This window comes from Lygodium microphyllum, chromosome 18, assembly GCF_053477565.2.
Source record: "Lygodium microphyllum isolate KBCC chromosome 18, Lygodium_microphyllum_v1.1.10, whole genome shotgun sequence".
NCBI classification, from domain to species: domain Eukaryota; kingdom Viridiplantae; phylum Streptophyta; class Polypodiopsida; order Schizaeales; family Lygodiaceae; genus Lygodium; species Lygodium microphyllum.
Window position 1 is genome coordinate 76,220,554 of NC_141152.1, and position 17,426 is coordinate 76,237,979.

A 17,426-nucleotide genomic window follows, 5' to 3' on the forward strand; every position below is an offset into this window, starting at 1 on the left:
CCTTCCGTGTAGCGTCATCAACAAAGGTGGCAAAGTATTTCTTTCCCCCTAAAGATAACCTTGGCATCTGACATACATCGGAATGTACTAACTCTAGAGGAGAAGATTTCAGTGAAAGAAACTTTTTATGAGACGTTTGTGCGTGTTTACCATAAACACAATGATCATAGTGCTCAAAATCAGCATAACGAAGACAAGTAAGTAACCCAAACCAGAAAGCACTTTCATTTCAGTTTGACTCATGTGTCCCAATCGGCCATGCCACAAAGAAACATTTGGCTGTTCGGTCATGGCAACAACATGGTCATGCACACTAGATACATGGAGAGGATACAAGGTATCACTTTTACAACCTCTGGCAATCACTCTAGATCCCTCACAGATCTTTCATTTTCCATCACCAAAGGTGGTATGAAATCCATTGTTATCTAGCTACCATGTGCTAATCAAGCTTTTCTTGAGTTGAGGTACATGTCGTACATGTTGAAGTGTGAAGACAAAACCATGCTGAAACTGCAACTACACTGCCAATACCTGCAATGTTACATGTATAGTTGTCCCCAAGATGGACAACACCATGTCGACCCCTTGTATAGTCTGAAAACCACTCATGATGAGGGGTGACATGAAAGGAAGCACCTGAATCTAGAATCTAAGTATGAATGTTATCATTCGTATTTGTAAGTAAAGCATGTGTACTAAAGTGTGAAGAGACCAAGAGTACATCATTCCCACTGTCACTATCATGAGTGACTACATTCACCTCTTTAATTTTGACACTACTCTTCTTAGGCTGGCTCTCTTTCTTCTCTTCCTTGCTAGCATTTGTCTTCTTGTCCTTTCCTTTCTCTTTCTTCCATTTGTAGCAGTCACGTTTAAAGTGACCCTTCTTTCCACAATGATGGCATTCAACATCCTTACCACGTGATTTACTGCGTCTCTTGCTATCAAATTTGCCTTTCTGCTGTGATCTGCCCCTAGTATGTAAAAGCACCGGAAGACTTACCGTATGCATTGTTCTGCCGATTCATTTCTTCCATGAGTAGAGCACTCTCTACATCAGCATACAAAAGTATCGCATTAGAATTGCTCATAGCAGTCCTGAATGTATCCCAACTCTCTGGCAGAGTGCAAAGCAAGAACGTAGCCTTAAATTTTTCATCAATTAAGAACTTCAAGGCAACCAGCTGGCTGAAAATGGAGTTAAACTCACTCAAGTGAGTAAACATTGTTGTACCCTCTTTCATACGCAAATCCATAAGCTTTTTTAGCCAATAAACTTTGCTTGTGGTACTCTTTTGGGCATACAGTTCTTCTAGTCGAGTCCAAATAGCATAGGCAGAATCCAAATCTTCAATGTTAAACAGCAAGGCATCACAAATTGATAGCTCGATGGTTGAGCGTGCAAGCTCATTTAACTCATCCCAATCTTCCTGTTTCATATTTGCAGGCTTTGCCCCTTTGGTCTTAATCAACTTTGGTTGCTTCTTCCGCAACAGGATATTGTAGCACTGTTTTTGCAAGTCTTCAAAGTTATGTGCTCCTTCAAGCTTCTTAATGTGCATGAGATTACTGCTGTCACTGCAGCCAGCCATGATTTTCAGCCCAAATGTGACAAAAAAAAAAAATCAGCAAATGCAGGCCCAAACTGTCACACAAGTGACCAAGGTACAAGCAAGTACCAACCAACAGTAAATGCCTACGTAAAAGCAGAAATTTCAGACCTGCAAATAAATTTTCAGAAGCACTAAACCTTGTGCTACAGCACTCCACAACTGATTACAGCTGTTGCAAGGACAAATACATCACATTACATTATAAGTCCCAAATTTTAGCTGCAATTTCTGTTGTACATGCACCCACAAGCACAAAATTTGACACACACTGTCAAAAGCCCCAAAATTTTTGTGCTCAAAGCTTCAACCACACATTTGCACTGTCTCTGACATGCATAGAATAGATCAATTTTGCCAAAATAGAGCAATTTCAGCAAAATCCCCAAATTTTTTGAAGTGCTAGATGTCCAAGTCGCATGGAATTAAACCTGCATGTACATAAAATGACCAAATTGTGCACAAATTTTGCCCAAACAGCAAAAGCCCCAAATTGCATGGGGTCCAATGTGCATCAATGCCGAGAATTGGGTAAATTTCAGCTTAGTTTTTGCATGTACATGAAAAGCTCCAAATGTCAGAGGCAAAATGTCATAAATTCTTGCAAGTTTTGAGATAAATGGTCTTGCTTTGCATCAAAATCCCCAAATCCGAGAAAAGCCCCAAATGTTTGGGCCAAGATTGCATAAATCTGCACTTTGTGATTATGCGTGCAAACCCTTGTTAAGAAAGAGGGGTAATTTTTTTTTTTTTTTTGGGAAAAAGAAAAAGAAACGTGACAGGGGGGTTTGTTGACTTGCCATGCAAGTCGTCGCCCGTCACCAGCCCGTCACGTGGCTCTTGTTGACTGCCCTATCATGTGGTGCCCTGCTGGTCCCGCCGTGACATTGCTCGACGCGTGGCTCCTGTCAATTGCCTGTTGAACTTCCTGCCTAGGCTGCGGCCTGTTGCCCAACTGTAGGTTGCCTATTGACGTGCCCGCTGTCCGTCCGCCAGGTTGCGTGTCATCAGCTCATCTGACTTCTCATGACACAATTTTCGCTCGTTTGCCCGACTGACTTCGTCTGATAGTCAACCCTCCCGTTAACTGTCAGTTCGCTACTCGCCTACAGTCTGCTACTCGTCGAGAGCTCGCCTGTTACTTTTTGCTCGTCACGTTTGTCTGCTATCCAACAACTGTCGCCTTGGCAATTGCCTTCTCATCCAGTTCACTCTTGATGTATCGAGAAGCGTGCACTCCTTGCCCGCTCTGACACCAATTTGTTATGCCCTGTGGCGGCGCGAGGATCAAGACATGCATTGCTTACACACTTTAGAGAGACAGAGAGAGAGAGTGTAGAGTAGAGAGGAGAGTGAGCACGACTTTTGGGTACAATGACGAGTGTACCTCTTTAGGTTTTTAGATAGATATATATATGAAAGTACAAATGTGCTAAGGGTGCGTTCACACCCGTGCACATATAAAAGACATAATGGCCCTTTATTTCCAACGCTCACTCTATCTCACTGTTCAACACTGTTCAGTTTTGGGTCATTAAGCTTCTCGATTAATGTGCCTGCTCTCAGCTCTCTTTCTCTATCTGCTTCCGCTTCAACTCTACAATCTGGTATCAGAGCTGATGGCTCATACCAGTTGATAGTGTAGTCGTCACCATTGTGACCAAGCGTGACAGTCTGGCGGGCTGTTGAAGAGCAGACAACCAGTCGACAGCACACGAGGGAGCAAACAGTTGACGGGGACCAGTGTGACGGGCACCGGGCGACAGGATCAGGTGCAGGGGTAACTAGCTAGGCAACGACTTCTTGAGGGGCCAAGCAACTGACTGCTGTGCGATGGGAGTGGAGGCTTCACAAGGGGCTAGGTGACGGGACTGCTGCGTGATGGGCGACAGGGGGCTGCACGAGTCGACAGGCGGTTACGCGATGTGGTTGCATGGACGACGGGCAGGTCAACAGCCCTAATACCTTTTTCTTAAAATCAATAAATTCAGTCAGATTTATTTCCCCTCATGCGGGTGTTCATGCGAGCAAGCACAGAGCACAAATCTGTGCCAATTTGCTCCATAAAATTTGGGGCTTTTCCCAGATTTGGTGCTTAACACATATTTCAGTGACTTCAGAACCATAAATTGCAGACATTGAGTGCACAGGCCTCAGAAATTTTGGGGATTCTCAAATGCAAGTGAATTTTTTTGCTTGGTTGACCCAATTTCTTGGAAATTGTGCATTCTTGGACCTTGAAATTTGGGGCTTTTGCAGAAATTGTGAAATTTCTGCAACATTAGGCCGTACTTGATACTCGGGAAGATGCATTTATGCAATTGGAGCAGATTCACTGCAGAAATTTTGGAGCTGTTCCCATTGCTGATGTATTTTGAGTTGTTTTGAGACTGGACAGGCAGCAGATTCACTACTAAGTGGGAGTCTTCTGAGTTTTGGATGCTTCAAATGTTGAAAAAGGGCAGTTTCTCTTGGTACATGCATTGCTGAATACTCATTATGCAGAGAAATAGTGGTAAATACAGCATTTGGGTCATTGCATTTGGGAATTTTGGTGATGTACTAGTGAAGTGGGGGCTATCCTTAATGCAAATGTATCAGATTTGATTTATGCATATGCTGTAATCAGTACTTGAGATTGAAATTTGCAGCTAAACATCTGCTTCATGGACACCTTGGAAGTACAAGAGTATGTACTTGCTGTTACAATTCAACAACCTTAGCTATAGAGTTTGGGTTCCAAGCATGAAAAAGGTGCTACGCAGCTAGGATGTGGTATTTAATGAGTCAAAGCTGCTGAAAAATGTGATACCTAATGACTCAGACACAAAGAAAGTTAAATTTCAGCATGATCAAGTTACTTGAGTCATTCGCCACTGAAAATTCAGCTCCTTTTGATGCTGATTATGACAATCAGTGTATCATTATTAAGCCATATTAAAATGCGCAGCAAGGGGATGCTAAACATCAGCTTGAGTACCAAAATCAGCATGTTGAAAATGAATTATAGCAGCTTGAAAATGTATTACAGCAACCTGAACATGCAGTTTAGCAGCCAAACAATGAGGTCATTGACATTTCCTTGGATGTGGATCCATTATCTGGTAAGACAGATCATTGGGTAAGAAGGTCTACACATGTTAGAAGACCTATACAAAGATTTGATCCTTCTTTGGATTGCATTTTGCTCATAGATGAAGGTGAGCCTCTCATGTTTAAAGAGGCCTTATCATGTGAATTAAAGAAAAAGTGGGAGCTAGCTATGCAAGAAGATTTGAAATCATTGTATGAGAATGATAGTTGGAATTTGTTTACATTGCCCAAGGATAGGAAAGCCATTCCTAACAAATGGGTCGATAAAATCAAATGTGTGGATGGCAAGCCCAAATATAAAGCCAGACTTGTGGCTAAGGGCTATACACAAAAGGAGGGCATTGATTTTCGGGAAGTTTTTTCTCCTCCTGTTGTCAAAATGACCACTCTTCGAGTGTTATTTGCCATTGTAGCATCTATGGATCTTGAACTTGATCAGATGGATGTTAGAACTGCATTTTTGAATGGTGATCTGGAAGAAGACCTGTAAATGAAACATCCTGAAGGCTTTGTTATACATGGAAAGGATGTAAGCTTAAGAGAAGCTTGTATGGTTTGAAATAGGCTCCTAGACAATGGTATAAAAAAATTGATGCCTTCATGCTCTCACATGGATTTAAAAGTAGTAGTATAGATCAATGCTTATATATTAAGAAGACTGATGATGGAAGCCTTATTATACTTGTGCTTTATGTGGATGATATGCTTATTGCTGGTAAGCATAAAAGCCATATTAATGCATTGAAAAGACAGTTGAATTCAGCCTTTTTCATGAAGGATTTGGGTGCAACTGAACATATTTGGGTCCAAGACGCTTGTGCCATAACTCCATGTGTGGCTGTACTTTAGCAACTGCAATAAGCTTTCGAGGAAGTGCCTTGCAGTAGAGATAATACAGAGTTCCCTTTTTACCACCTTTAGTAACTAGCATAGATTCTTTTTGTATTTTCCACATGCCACCACCAAAAGTAGTGAAGTAACCTTTGTTGTCTAGCTGCCGAACTAAAAGCAAGCTCTTCTTGATGCCAGGAACATACCTAACATCATGAAGAATCAATTCCTGACCATTTTCTAGAGCCAGGTATACGGTGCCCATTCCTTCAATATCACATGCATGATTGCTACCAAGGTAGACTTTTCCAAGTTCACCTTCTGCATAAGTAGAAAAACACTCCAGAGATGGAGTTACATGAAAAGAAGCATTGGTGTCAACAATCCACGATTGTGGCAAACCATAATGAGCTGACAACAAAGCATCTATCACATCTGTTTTAGTGATATACATGTCCTCCATTGTCATACCAAGCGCATCTGAAAATGCAACCAACAAATCAACATCTTTATCATCTTCTATCTCCTCAATAACAACACTAGATACCACATTTGCTTTTTCTATCTCTTTAGGGGTAGAGTTGCCATCCTTATCATTCTTTTTGTCTTTTACATTAGCTTGCTTCTCACGTTCTTGTTCCTTTTTAAAGTACCTGCAATCGGGCTTTTTATGCCCTTTGTGACCACATTGATAACAAGTTACATCTTGCTGTTTTTCCTTGCTTTTACTGTGATTTTTGTTTTTATTTGCAGCATTATACATTTTTTCAGGTCTTCCTTTTACATTATAGACTGATCCATTGTTTTCCCCACTTGCCTTGCGTCTAATCTCTTCATTCAGAATAGAACCACGCACACCATCAAATGTCAAGTTGGGGTTATTGCTCAATGACACAACCAATGCTTCCCATGAATCGGGCAAAGTCACGAGCAAGAAGATAGCCCTCAATATAGGATCAAAAGCTAGCAAACCTGTATCTTGTAAAAACTGACTCAAAATACCAGTGAAAGCATTCAAATGCTCTGAAGCAGGTTTGGACTCATCAAGCTTCAAGTTAACCAACTTCCGCATGAGATGTACCTGATTGACAGGAGTTGTATTCTCATAAGTAGCCTTAAGCTTTTTCCAAACTACATAGGTAGTATCACGCCCCTTTATATCAACCAAGATGTCATATGTGACGGCCATTTTAATGTAAGTAATGGCCTTTTTGTTCATTTTAGCCCAATCCTCATTTGACAAAGCAACAGGCTTATGTTCTTCTAAAGCATCATCACAATCCTTTAGAAAAAGTATACCTTGCATACGATCTTTCCAAAGATCAAAACCATTTCCGTCAAATTTACGAATCTCAAAGAGATTCTTTGTGTCAGATGTAGATGCACTGCCAGCCATTTTCAACAATACACTACTGCAATAACGGGCTGAATGCTTTCAGTAAATAGCAAGGTTTCTGAGTTATAACAGCAAGTACACACTCTTGTACTTCCAAAGTGTCCAAGAAGTAGATGTTTAACTGCAAAGTTCAGTTTCAAGCACTGATTACAGCATGTGCACGAATCAAATTTGATATATTTGCATTAAGGATAGCTCCCACTTCAGTAGTAGATCACCAAAATTTCCAAATGCAATGACCCAAATGCTGTATTTACCACTGTTTCACTGCATAATGAGTATTCAGCAATGCATATACCAAGAGAAACTGCCCTTTTTCAACATTTGAAGCATCCAAAACTCTCAAGACTCCCACTCAGCAGTGAATCTGCTGCAAATTTCATTGTCCAGTCTCAAAACGACTCAAAAATACATCACCAATGTGAAAAGCCCCAAAATTTCTGCAGTGAATCTACTCCAATTGCATAAATACATCTTCCCGAGCATCAAGTACGGACTAATGTTGCAGAAATTTCTCAATTTCTGCTAAAGTCTCAAGTTTCGGGGTCCAACAGTGCACAATTTCCAAGAAATTGGCTCATCCAAGCAATAAATTTCATTTGCATTTGAGAATCCCCAAAAAATTTCTAAGGCATGTGCACTCAATGTCTGCAATTTATGGTCCAGAGATCAATGCAATATGTGTTAGTTACCAAATTTGGGAAAAGCCCCAAATTTCAAGACACAAATTCGCATAGATTTGCACTCCGTGCTTGTATGTGTGAACACCCGATAGAGAGAGAAGGAAACTTAAAAAAAATCAGTTTTTTTTTTGAACGTTGACTTGCCCGTCCCATTTGCCGCTTGGCCCCATCAGCCCGTCATGCGTTGCCCATCTGACGTCGTCGTGTGGCCTGAACCTGTTGACTCCACGTGCGTCTGACACACCATGTTGGTTATGTCGTGCGCTAGTTCTAGGCGTTGGTCTGGGTCGCATGAAGATCGCGAGTGCCTTTTGCCTCGATGACAACTTGTCGCTAGTTGTGCTCTGGTTAGCCCGTCTAGTTCTGACGACTGTCTTTGCTTACTTGTCATCTGCCTTTGCTTGTTACCTGTTCCCTGTAGCCCGCCAGTCTATTACGTCTACAACAGTCATTATCACAAATGCCGCCTATTGATCCCAATGATGATGACTGCAATGTCTACAGTGACTGCTAGCCTACACCATTGTGCTTTGATACCAGTTTGCAGAGGTGAAGTGGAAGCAGATAGAGAGTGAGAGCTGTGAGTTGGCATAGTAATTGAGGAGTTTTAGGACTCAGAGCTGAAGAGTGTTTGACAGTGATAAGAGTGAGAGTGAGTCGTCGAATGGGTGTGTACGAGTGTGGTACACATAAAGAATGAAAGAATATATTTATGCTTAGGGTATGGTACACTTACACTCGTTAGGGTGGGTTCACATGTGTGAAGTAATATATACACGGGAGAGCACATGCGTAAAGGGCCTTTACACCCAACACTTCCGCTTCAACTCTACATTATAGACGCTTAAAGAGAGCTGTATGGATGCTCCTTTGCCTCAACATACATGTTCTAGTGCTAGAAATGCAGGAGAGGGCACATTTTGTTGATATATGCTAACTTATTGACGATGAGGAAACATATGTTTTTGCAAGTATTCTTTTGGATGAAAATGAGCCTATATGTTTTGAGGATGCACGAAAGGATATACATTGGGTGCAAGTCATGAGCGATGAGATTTGCTCTATTGAGTAGAATAACACTTGAAGGAGTGACTTGCCGTTTGGTAAAAAGGCCATTGGCACACATTGGGTTTACAAGATGCAAAGGAAATTTGATGGGCCTATTGACAAATACAAGACAAGGCTAGTGGTGAAGGGATATGCTAAAAAAAAGAGCATTGACTACGAGGAGACATTTGCTCCTACATCTAGGATGACCATTTAGATGTGTGATCGCTATGGTTGCACATTTCAGCTAGGATGTATATTAATTGGATATAATTGGATATAGATAACACATTTTTGAATGTAGATTTGTAAGAGGATGATATGTTGCACAACCTCTAGGCTTTGTTGTGCAAGGCCAAGAGCACAAGGTTTGCAAGTTGAATAGAGCCTTGTATGACTTAAAATAGGCTCCACATGCTTGGTACTCCAAGATACATGCATTTCTAACGGCATAGTGGCTCCAAAGGCCTAAGTGAACCCACCCTCTACGTCAAGAAGGAAGGGGGGAATTTCATCATCATCATTTTTTACGTAGATGATATACTGCTCATTGGAGCAAATGAGAGAAAAATTGCAGATTTCAAGGCTGAATTATAGTCTACTTTTGATATGTTAGATATGGGTTGATTTACTATTTTTTGGAGATTCAATTCACCCAAAATTAGCATGGTATTGTTATGTCTCAATCATAGTATGTTTAGAAGTTACTAATAAGGTTTAACATGTGAGATTGTAAACCTATGAGTACACCTATGGAAAGCAAGGTCGAAGCTTTCAATGCATGATGGCAACAATCTATTAGATGTTGCTATTTACAGTGAGGCTGTTGGTTGTCTCATCTATTTGTGCAACACTTGTCTTGACATACAATATGTAGTATCATAGGTGAGTAGATACATGAACGGTAGAAGGACACTACATTGGTAACCTGTTAAGCGAATTTTTGGCTATTTGCAAGGAACATAGTTATATGATTTGCTATTCTCTAAGGGGAAAGACTTGCAAATGCATACTTATAGTCATGGTTATCATGCTAGATGGTATTTGATTAGTATCGTCCAATACTAGTACAGTACTAATTGGACTAATAAATCTTGGATCTACATCCGATGAAAAAAAAATTGTACATACAGTTTTAATGCATATACTTAATGTTGGGACTTTAAATAATATACTTCATACATTTAGAGACTTTATACTAGAGGTTTACATATTAAGTGATTAAGGATAGAGAGGATGGAGAGCTTGAGAGTGGAGGTAGGGCGGAGATGGGGTGAAGGAGAGCTTGAGGGAGCGAGGGTAGAGAGCTTGAGGAGAGAGAGTTTGAGAACAAGGCTTGAAATTTGATTTTGAAATGAGAGAGAGAGAGAGAGAGAGAGAGAGAGAGAGAGAGAGAGAGAGAGAGAGAGAGAGAGAGAGAGAGAGAGAGAGATTGAGATTGGGGTATGTACATGTGTGTTGTGGGAGAGGAAGCCTAAACAACACCTACAACTTACCCCAGAAATGGTTAGAAACAAGCACTTTAAAATATTCGGATAGTTTTCATCAAATGTCATTGGATGCAATATCCCCGCATACGAACTCCCCCCCTACAATTTTAATAAAATTAGTTTAAATTTTTTTATCCCACCCCTCCCCTTGCCACCGCCGAACAGGTGGCGAGGGGAAGCAGGAGACGATATGATGACACCGAGGAGAGAGAAGACGGAGATGACAATGAGAGAGGAGTGATGATGGCGACAACAAAGAAGACGATGATGGAGAAGATGATGACGTCGTTGATGGATGGGAAGGCCATGTGGCTAAATCCCCCCACCACTATCTCTTTCTTTTCCCCCCAACGCCGACTGCATGGTGGCAGGGCATTTTTGGCCACCCAGGTGGAGGTGGAAAACCCCAATAATACCACCTCTCCCCTTATAAAATCCCCCCCCATCGTAGAAGAAAAAAGGACATACTACTTCTTTCCCCCTCCCACTGTCGACACAGAGAGAGAGAGGGTGAGAAAGAGAGGGAAGGAGATGCTGCTGCAACGAGAGAGAGAGAGAGAGAGAGAGAGAGAGAGAGAGAGAGAGAGAGAGAGAGAGAGAGAGAGCTCCCTTGTTGCCGACAGAGAGAAAGAGAGGGAAGGAGATACTGTTGCAAAGAGAGAGAGAGAGAGAGAGAGAGAGAGAGAGAGAGAGAGAGAGAGAGAGAGAGAGAGAGAGAGAATCTGTGAAGGCAAGAAAAAGAAGGGGATCATCATTACCAAAGGCCTTCCACCTCTCTTCATTCTCCTTTTATCTGCATGAAGGACCTCTTCCACGTATGAGCCCTTCTTCTTAGTCAAAGCTCTTCTCTTGCGGAGTTTCAAGCCCCTTTCAAAGGGATATCGGGCTACCAAGATTGACAAAGAGAGAGCCATGGCCATGATCATTGGAAGTAGTTGGAAACAAGAATGTAACTACAAGCAACACTCCACCTTCGAGTGTGTAGACTAGAGGGTGTCCACACGTGTTTTTTTCTTTCCCGTTGCCTGCAAGCCTATACCCTTTTTGCAAGATTGTCCTCCACCTTGTAAGCTCAACTTTTTTCCAATTGGCCCCCACTAATTGAGTACAAGGCACGGAAGTCTTGTGCAATTCGCGTCTAAGGGAGACGAAGATTGAGAATGGCCCCCAAGCGGAAAATGTCACGTGCGGATGGCAATCCCTCAACGAGTAACGGAGCCTCGGGCGAGGGCATCATTGCCAATCCAACTGTGATACTGGTCGTAAGTAATGCATTTCCAAATTGATGGATGCTTGCTTGATTTTCGCATGAGATACGCTAGGACTGTACTATGCTGTACGAGAATAGGACATTGAAAAGGATAAATTTCATCTTAAGTATTCGAAGATGGAGTTTGCGAAGCGCATGCATCAAGAGAAGTAGATTGCTTCACGTTGCTATGCGTTAAAATCCATGCATAACGTAAGTAGCATATAGGATTCTAATGTATCAAGCATCGACAAGACTTCGATTGGACTTGAAGTAGGTCATGACATGGTCTACCGATAAGCTTAGGGACTTGATGTAAGACATGGTCAGAGGTACTTGTGCATGGCTCATCGGCTGATCAAAAGTGAGTGTGGCTCAGAGGCACTAGACACACGCTCAAAGGCACTTGACACACGTTCAGAGGTCAAATACATGGATATAGCTTTTGGGATCGACTCAAAGTTCACACTGGAAGTGTTTGAAATTCCCCTTGAAACATAGCTTCTTTGTGAATCGAATGGAAAGGAAACAAAAGAAATACAACTCATTTTGGATTAAAATCTGGGCAGAGGGCACGACTCAATTTTAATAAGTGTTGGAAAGGTCTTAGCACAAGCATAAGCATGCCTAGTGTCTAATTTCAACATTTTTATATTTTATATTTTATTTTTTAACGTTTAATTTTAAATTTTTTTAAATTGGAATCCTCCCATTCCCCTCACTTGATGTGGATGTGGAGGACATCGTGATTAGTGTTGATCGCTTGTGATGTTGCCAAACATTGGATGCTTGGCGGGTCATTTTTCGCCTGATGTTGAAGGCACGAGCACTTGGGCGGTCTTCAACGTGTTGCCAAAGGCCCTAATTAGATGTAAATAGGTGCCAATGTGAAAAGCCCCAAAGTTCAAAGAAGAAATTTTGAGAATTTGGGCTTAGTTTGAAAAAGCCCCGAATTGTTTTTATGAAATTTGAAGAATGTAGGTATACATTTGAAAAGCCCCAAATTTTATTGACAAAATTTGTGAAATTTTGACCCAAAATTTGAAGTCCCCAATTCCATGTGAATAGCTCCTTGAGTAAAGTTTAAAATCTTACTAGATCAAGGTTTTAATAATAAAAATTTATCTTTGTAGGCATGGGGTAGGATGACATGGCTGAAATGGTTGGCTGCTGACTGTGAAGTTAGAGACGAGACTTACACGTGATAGACTGTCACAAATTTCAGATGCGTGTCAGGTCAGGTCGGTGAGTAGTATGCCAATTAATAGATGATTGGGCAGACTGACATGCTTGAACAGGGCACTGCAGGTAGACCAGGCAAGGTCCAGGACAATGCAGATGGATAGGGGCTGGATGGATAGGTGTGTTCTTGATGGGTAACCCAAACGCTGAGAGGCAGCAGCTCTCTCATGAAGGACAGGCTATGTGATGTGCAACAGGGGCAGATCAATGCTGCTGAGTACATTGCTTCTCCTGCTTCTCTTCTTCTTCATCTTCTCTTTTGTCGTCTTCTTTTTTTGCTACTGGAACTATTGGGCAGTAGATCAAGAATGCACTGTGGCAAGATGCGGGCTTGGGCAATGGTTAGCGGGACACAAGCTGAGCTACCAAGGCAGCTTAGGTGGCAACATTGGAGAATGCTTTGATACCACTGTTGGGCATGGAGCTCATGAAGATGGACCAGTAGGCTATGGTGGATGGAATTCCATGGAGAGAGAGAGAGAGAGAGAGAGAGAGAGAGAGAGAGAGAGAGAGAGAGAGAGAGAGAGTACAAATTGAAAGATAGATTGATAATAATAAGTGAGATATGAGAGATGAAAGTACAAGTGATAGGGCATGAATATATAGGTTGAGGTATCCACCTACACCTTTGACCATTATTAATGCTAAGTGGTGTCAAAGGTGTTTGTCTCTAAACGCACACTTTTACACAAAATAATGTGTGTTCACACACAAGGATAAATAAATCTAACATGTTTGTTATACTTATCGTGTTCCTCCTACATTCTGGTGTGAATGCTTCCTTATCCCACAGGCACTTTTTATCTTCTAGTAGGAGAAGGGTTTTTTAACCTTTGTGAACACTCGTCAGTGCGTGTGGTACTTAGAGCCTTAGGGATTGTACTTCAATTCCATTCTCACATAGTGGATGTGACCTTCCAGTACTCTCCTCTTTCTTGCTGTTCAATGGAAAGAGGAAATTGAACATGGAGAGGAGGAGACAAAGGAAGAACGTTGGTGAGAGAAGGAACAAGGTGACTGCAATGGCTTAAGGTACGAGGTTGCAACAATTAGCCCCAACATACAGCTCTATGCGTCTATATAGGTGCTAGATGGTTGCAGGGGGATGAGAGAATGAGGAGGGCTGATTGATCACGAAAAGGATCAATGATGGATAATTAGAGTGGGAGGGCAAGCTGCGTATAGATAGGCAAATGAGTAATAAAGTGGCTAGGCCCAAAATAGGGCGCCGAAGACAACCGAAAGTGCCCAAAAAGAAATGCACAAATATGCTCTCTATCTAAAGTGTCTAAAACACATGAAATAATAGACAAATATAATGTCAGAGTGCATACATGAACAAGGACATCTTGTAGAGTCATAAAAAGAAAGGTCCTAGCTTGAGAATTTAGTTGATCCCATAGAGCTATTTGGTCCATTGTAGAACCAAGGGTGGGATCCTCCACTAGACAAGGAATAAGAGTAGTGACAAAATCCCTAAGATCAAAGGTGTCTAGTATGCACTCCCCTTTGCATGAATAAAGGGAGTAGTTCGACTTGTCAAGTCGATCTTCTTTGGATAATGAAGGAAGAACTAGCACCTAGTGGGTGGAGGAGGAGACCGCTTTGATCTTCGAGACATGTCAAAATGGTTTTTCCTTTTGGACCGGTGTTGTGATTTTCTTTCTTCGCATTGCTCTTTGGTACAGCTTAAACCAGCCATAAATAGCTGAAAACAGCTTAAACCAGCCAACTAGCTGCATTCTGCCAGAAAGATACTGGCCAATCTGCACAAGATAATAAAATAATGCTGAGAGAAAAAAGAAGAGAGAGACAACAAGAGAGAAGAGAATAAAGCGATATATTTGCACTGACTGAATGGAAGCCTGAATACAATGGGGGACTGATCAATCCTTGCACACAGCCCAAGGTATTAGTGACGGCACTGCACCAGGCTGATGACAACGGCAGCACCAGAAACGGAGGAGAGCTGAAGATGGAGTGTGCTAAACCTGCAAGAAGATAATGTGTCCAACCAAGTGTTTTTTTTTGGTTTTGGGGGGGACCTATAAATAGCCGAAAGCAGCCTAAAACCAGTCAACCAGCTGCATTTGGCCAGTAAAATACTGGCCAACCTGCACAAGATAATAAAATAATGCTGGATGAAAATATGCAGAATTGGGTGCCCTAATAAATGCTGGCTGCCCCTCGCCCCCCCATTGGGCACTAAAAAAGAAACGGAGAGTCTGAAACACTGCACTCTGCCAGTGTGAACACTCCTAAACTTGCAGAAAAAGAAATGCACACATAAATATTAGGCTGGAACAGTCAGATCTCCTATGTCTCTGTCAGATTTTGACAGAGCTCACAACCAGGAGATGACAGACTGACAAAGTATAGGCTAATGGTGCCCAAGTGTAGTAGGAGAGGGCTGGACATGTGTGCAGCATGTTTGTACTTCACTCATAGCATCTTTTACTTCTGAGAATCATTGATTCAGTTTCAGATTGTAAAGTTGCAAATTGCAGAATCAGTATTTATTTGTGGCTTGCTTTTTTCTGGCAGTATGATAAGCAAGTTCTTCACAGTATTGGCAGAGATTATAAAACAAAATGAGTAGCTTGCGTACCTTGTTATGTAGCACGTTATCTCCAGCAGGATTAACTCCTATAGATGGATAGCTTATCAATGATGCTCCATGATAAGTACCTTTTGTGAACTGCTTTTAATGTGCTTTTTCTTTTGTTCAGACAGGGGTGGAGCAGCTTGTTCTAGGGTTGTATATAATTCGAGGAGACAATATGTAAGATGATATACTTCTTTTGCCTGAGTTCTGCTTATTTGAACATCTTATATTTTTGTCCTTGAACTGAGATTGACTTCCTCTTTTTCATGTGTCTAGTGCGGTTGTAGGAGAGCTGGATGATGATTTAGATTCCAGTCTAGATCTGAGCTCTCTGAGAGCACATCCTTTGAAACCTGTGCAGCACTAAGGCTTTTCTACATACAGTGCTGATTTGTGATTCCCACTGGTGCAACCAATTTACCATGTCACAGTATAGGCTTTGTTGAAGTAAAGTTTACAGAGGTGCCCTGCAGCAGAGTAATTCTTCACTCAAGTAGCCTCAAGGTGATGAAGTGCTGAGCTTTTAAATCTCATCAGATTTGTCTGCAAGGTTTTAGTGAACTCAAGTAGCCTCAAGGTGATGAAGTGCTGAGCTTTTAAATCTCATCAGATTTGTCTGCAAGGTTTTAGTGAAAAACAGTCATTTAAGCCCATGTCAGCTAAGCCCATGTTAGCTCAAATCAATCACGTGTGAACATACATGAATAGAAAGATTATAGCAGTTTGAATTCAGGGAGATGGTGATGCATCATTGAAACTGTCATTAATGCTGACATCTCACTCATTAATTCCTTGTTGGAGTTGATCTGGTTAGATGAGAAGTATTGGCATTGATCATATGAGGACAATTTCATTGGCTTTCAAAAACTCGCAAAGTTCTGCTTGCGGAACTATTTTTGAAAGCAGAACAGGAATCTCTCTCTCTCTCTCTCTCTCTCTCTCTCGATGTATACCATGAATTCCTGCATTTTCCCTATACACAAAAGTGCAACGAGTTAATTGATGGTAGCACAAAATTGTAAGAGTGTATGTCTAATTACCCTAGCTAAGAGTCTTAGAGAACATCCTCAAGAAATGCACATTAACTAATCATTAGCTTGGAGACCTACCAAGAGTATGACGAGTTGTTATGTATGCATTAAAACGTTGTTAAGAGCATAGACAATATTATGAGTTTTTGTTAGGTGACGTATGCAATAGAACAATTCATGTAATGATTTGCTTGCAAAATACAAGAGATTTTGAGGCACTAGAATCTTGTATTGTATGATGTTATATGCTTTTGCACTCAAGATTTGCCATTTCAAGCTTTTGTTTTATTCTCAGCTCTTTGCGAGTCCATGACGAAACTTTGTGTATATTGAGATTTATACCTTGCATTGTGGAATTGTGGGTAGATAGTGCCAATCATTGTATTGCTTTGTTTACAATCCATCATCCATCATAATTGATTTGTGTCATGTAATTTTACAACTCATTTCATAGCTTTTGCATATAATATTGAAAATCATATTGGTTTTGTAATTGACCCTTTGGAAGACCATGGTTAATGTATATATTGAAACCTATTATTCGATGTATACTCGTACTTGACTCTCACAGTTTTGTATCATTATGGGAACATTTGAATAATTGTAAATAGTGTTTTCATTAACTTTGATGCATGAGAAATAGTAGTATATTTCACGAGGATTAAGCTCAATAGATCTTATTGGCTACAAGGGTATATGTGTTTGAAAGGGAAATTTTGGAGATAGATGAGTTGCTTTATTGCTTCTTGACATGCCTTATTGTAATTTTCTAAGAGATTAGGGAAATGATGATTATACACAGCACCTTTACCTATTGTTTGGATATGCTTTGAATCCTAACTTCAGTTGTACTTTGTTTGTTTGATCATCTTTTTTCGTTGCTTCAAGGTTAGTGTGCTCTAGCTTGTCTTCTCATGGTGGGCAAGAGCACTTAGTCCACTTGTTTGATTCTATGATATCTATCATTGAGTGCCAGATCTCCACATTCAAAATATGTATAGTACTAGTAGATTAGGAGACTATCAAATGCATAATTTTACTTTGTTTGATGCCATTATAAACCATAGTTTCTACAATGTGAATTAGATTAGGTGGTGGGACGACTTCAAAATAAATAATGCAACAGTTTAAAATAATTGAAACCAA

The 17,426-nt window shown here is 40.9% G+C and overlaps 1 protein-coding gene across 1 annotated transcript in view; it reads left to right on the forward strand.

Annotated features, from left to right (window-relative positions):
• LSM8 (Small nuclear ribonucleoprotein family protein) overlaps positions 1-16,201 on the forward strand; it is a 68,273-nt gene extending 52,072 nt beyond the window's left edge. The window contains exons 4-5 of the mRNA XM_087699502.1: positions 15,374-15,426; positions 15,526-16,201. Coding sequence (XP_087555628.1) covers positions 15,374-15,426; positions 15,526-15,616 — 144 coding nt within the window. The 3' untranslated portion in view covers positions 15,617-16,201. The remainder of the gene's footprint in view (positions 1-15,373; positions 15,427-15,525) is intronic.
• The last annotated feature ends 1,225 nt before the right edge of the window (positions 16,202-17,426 follow it).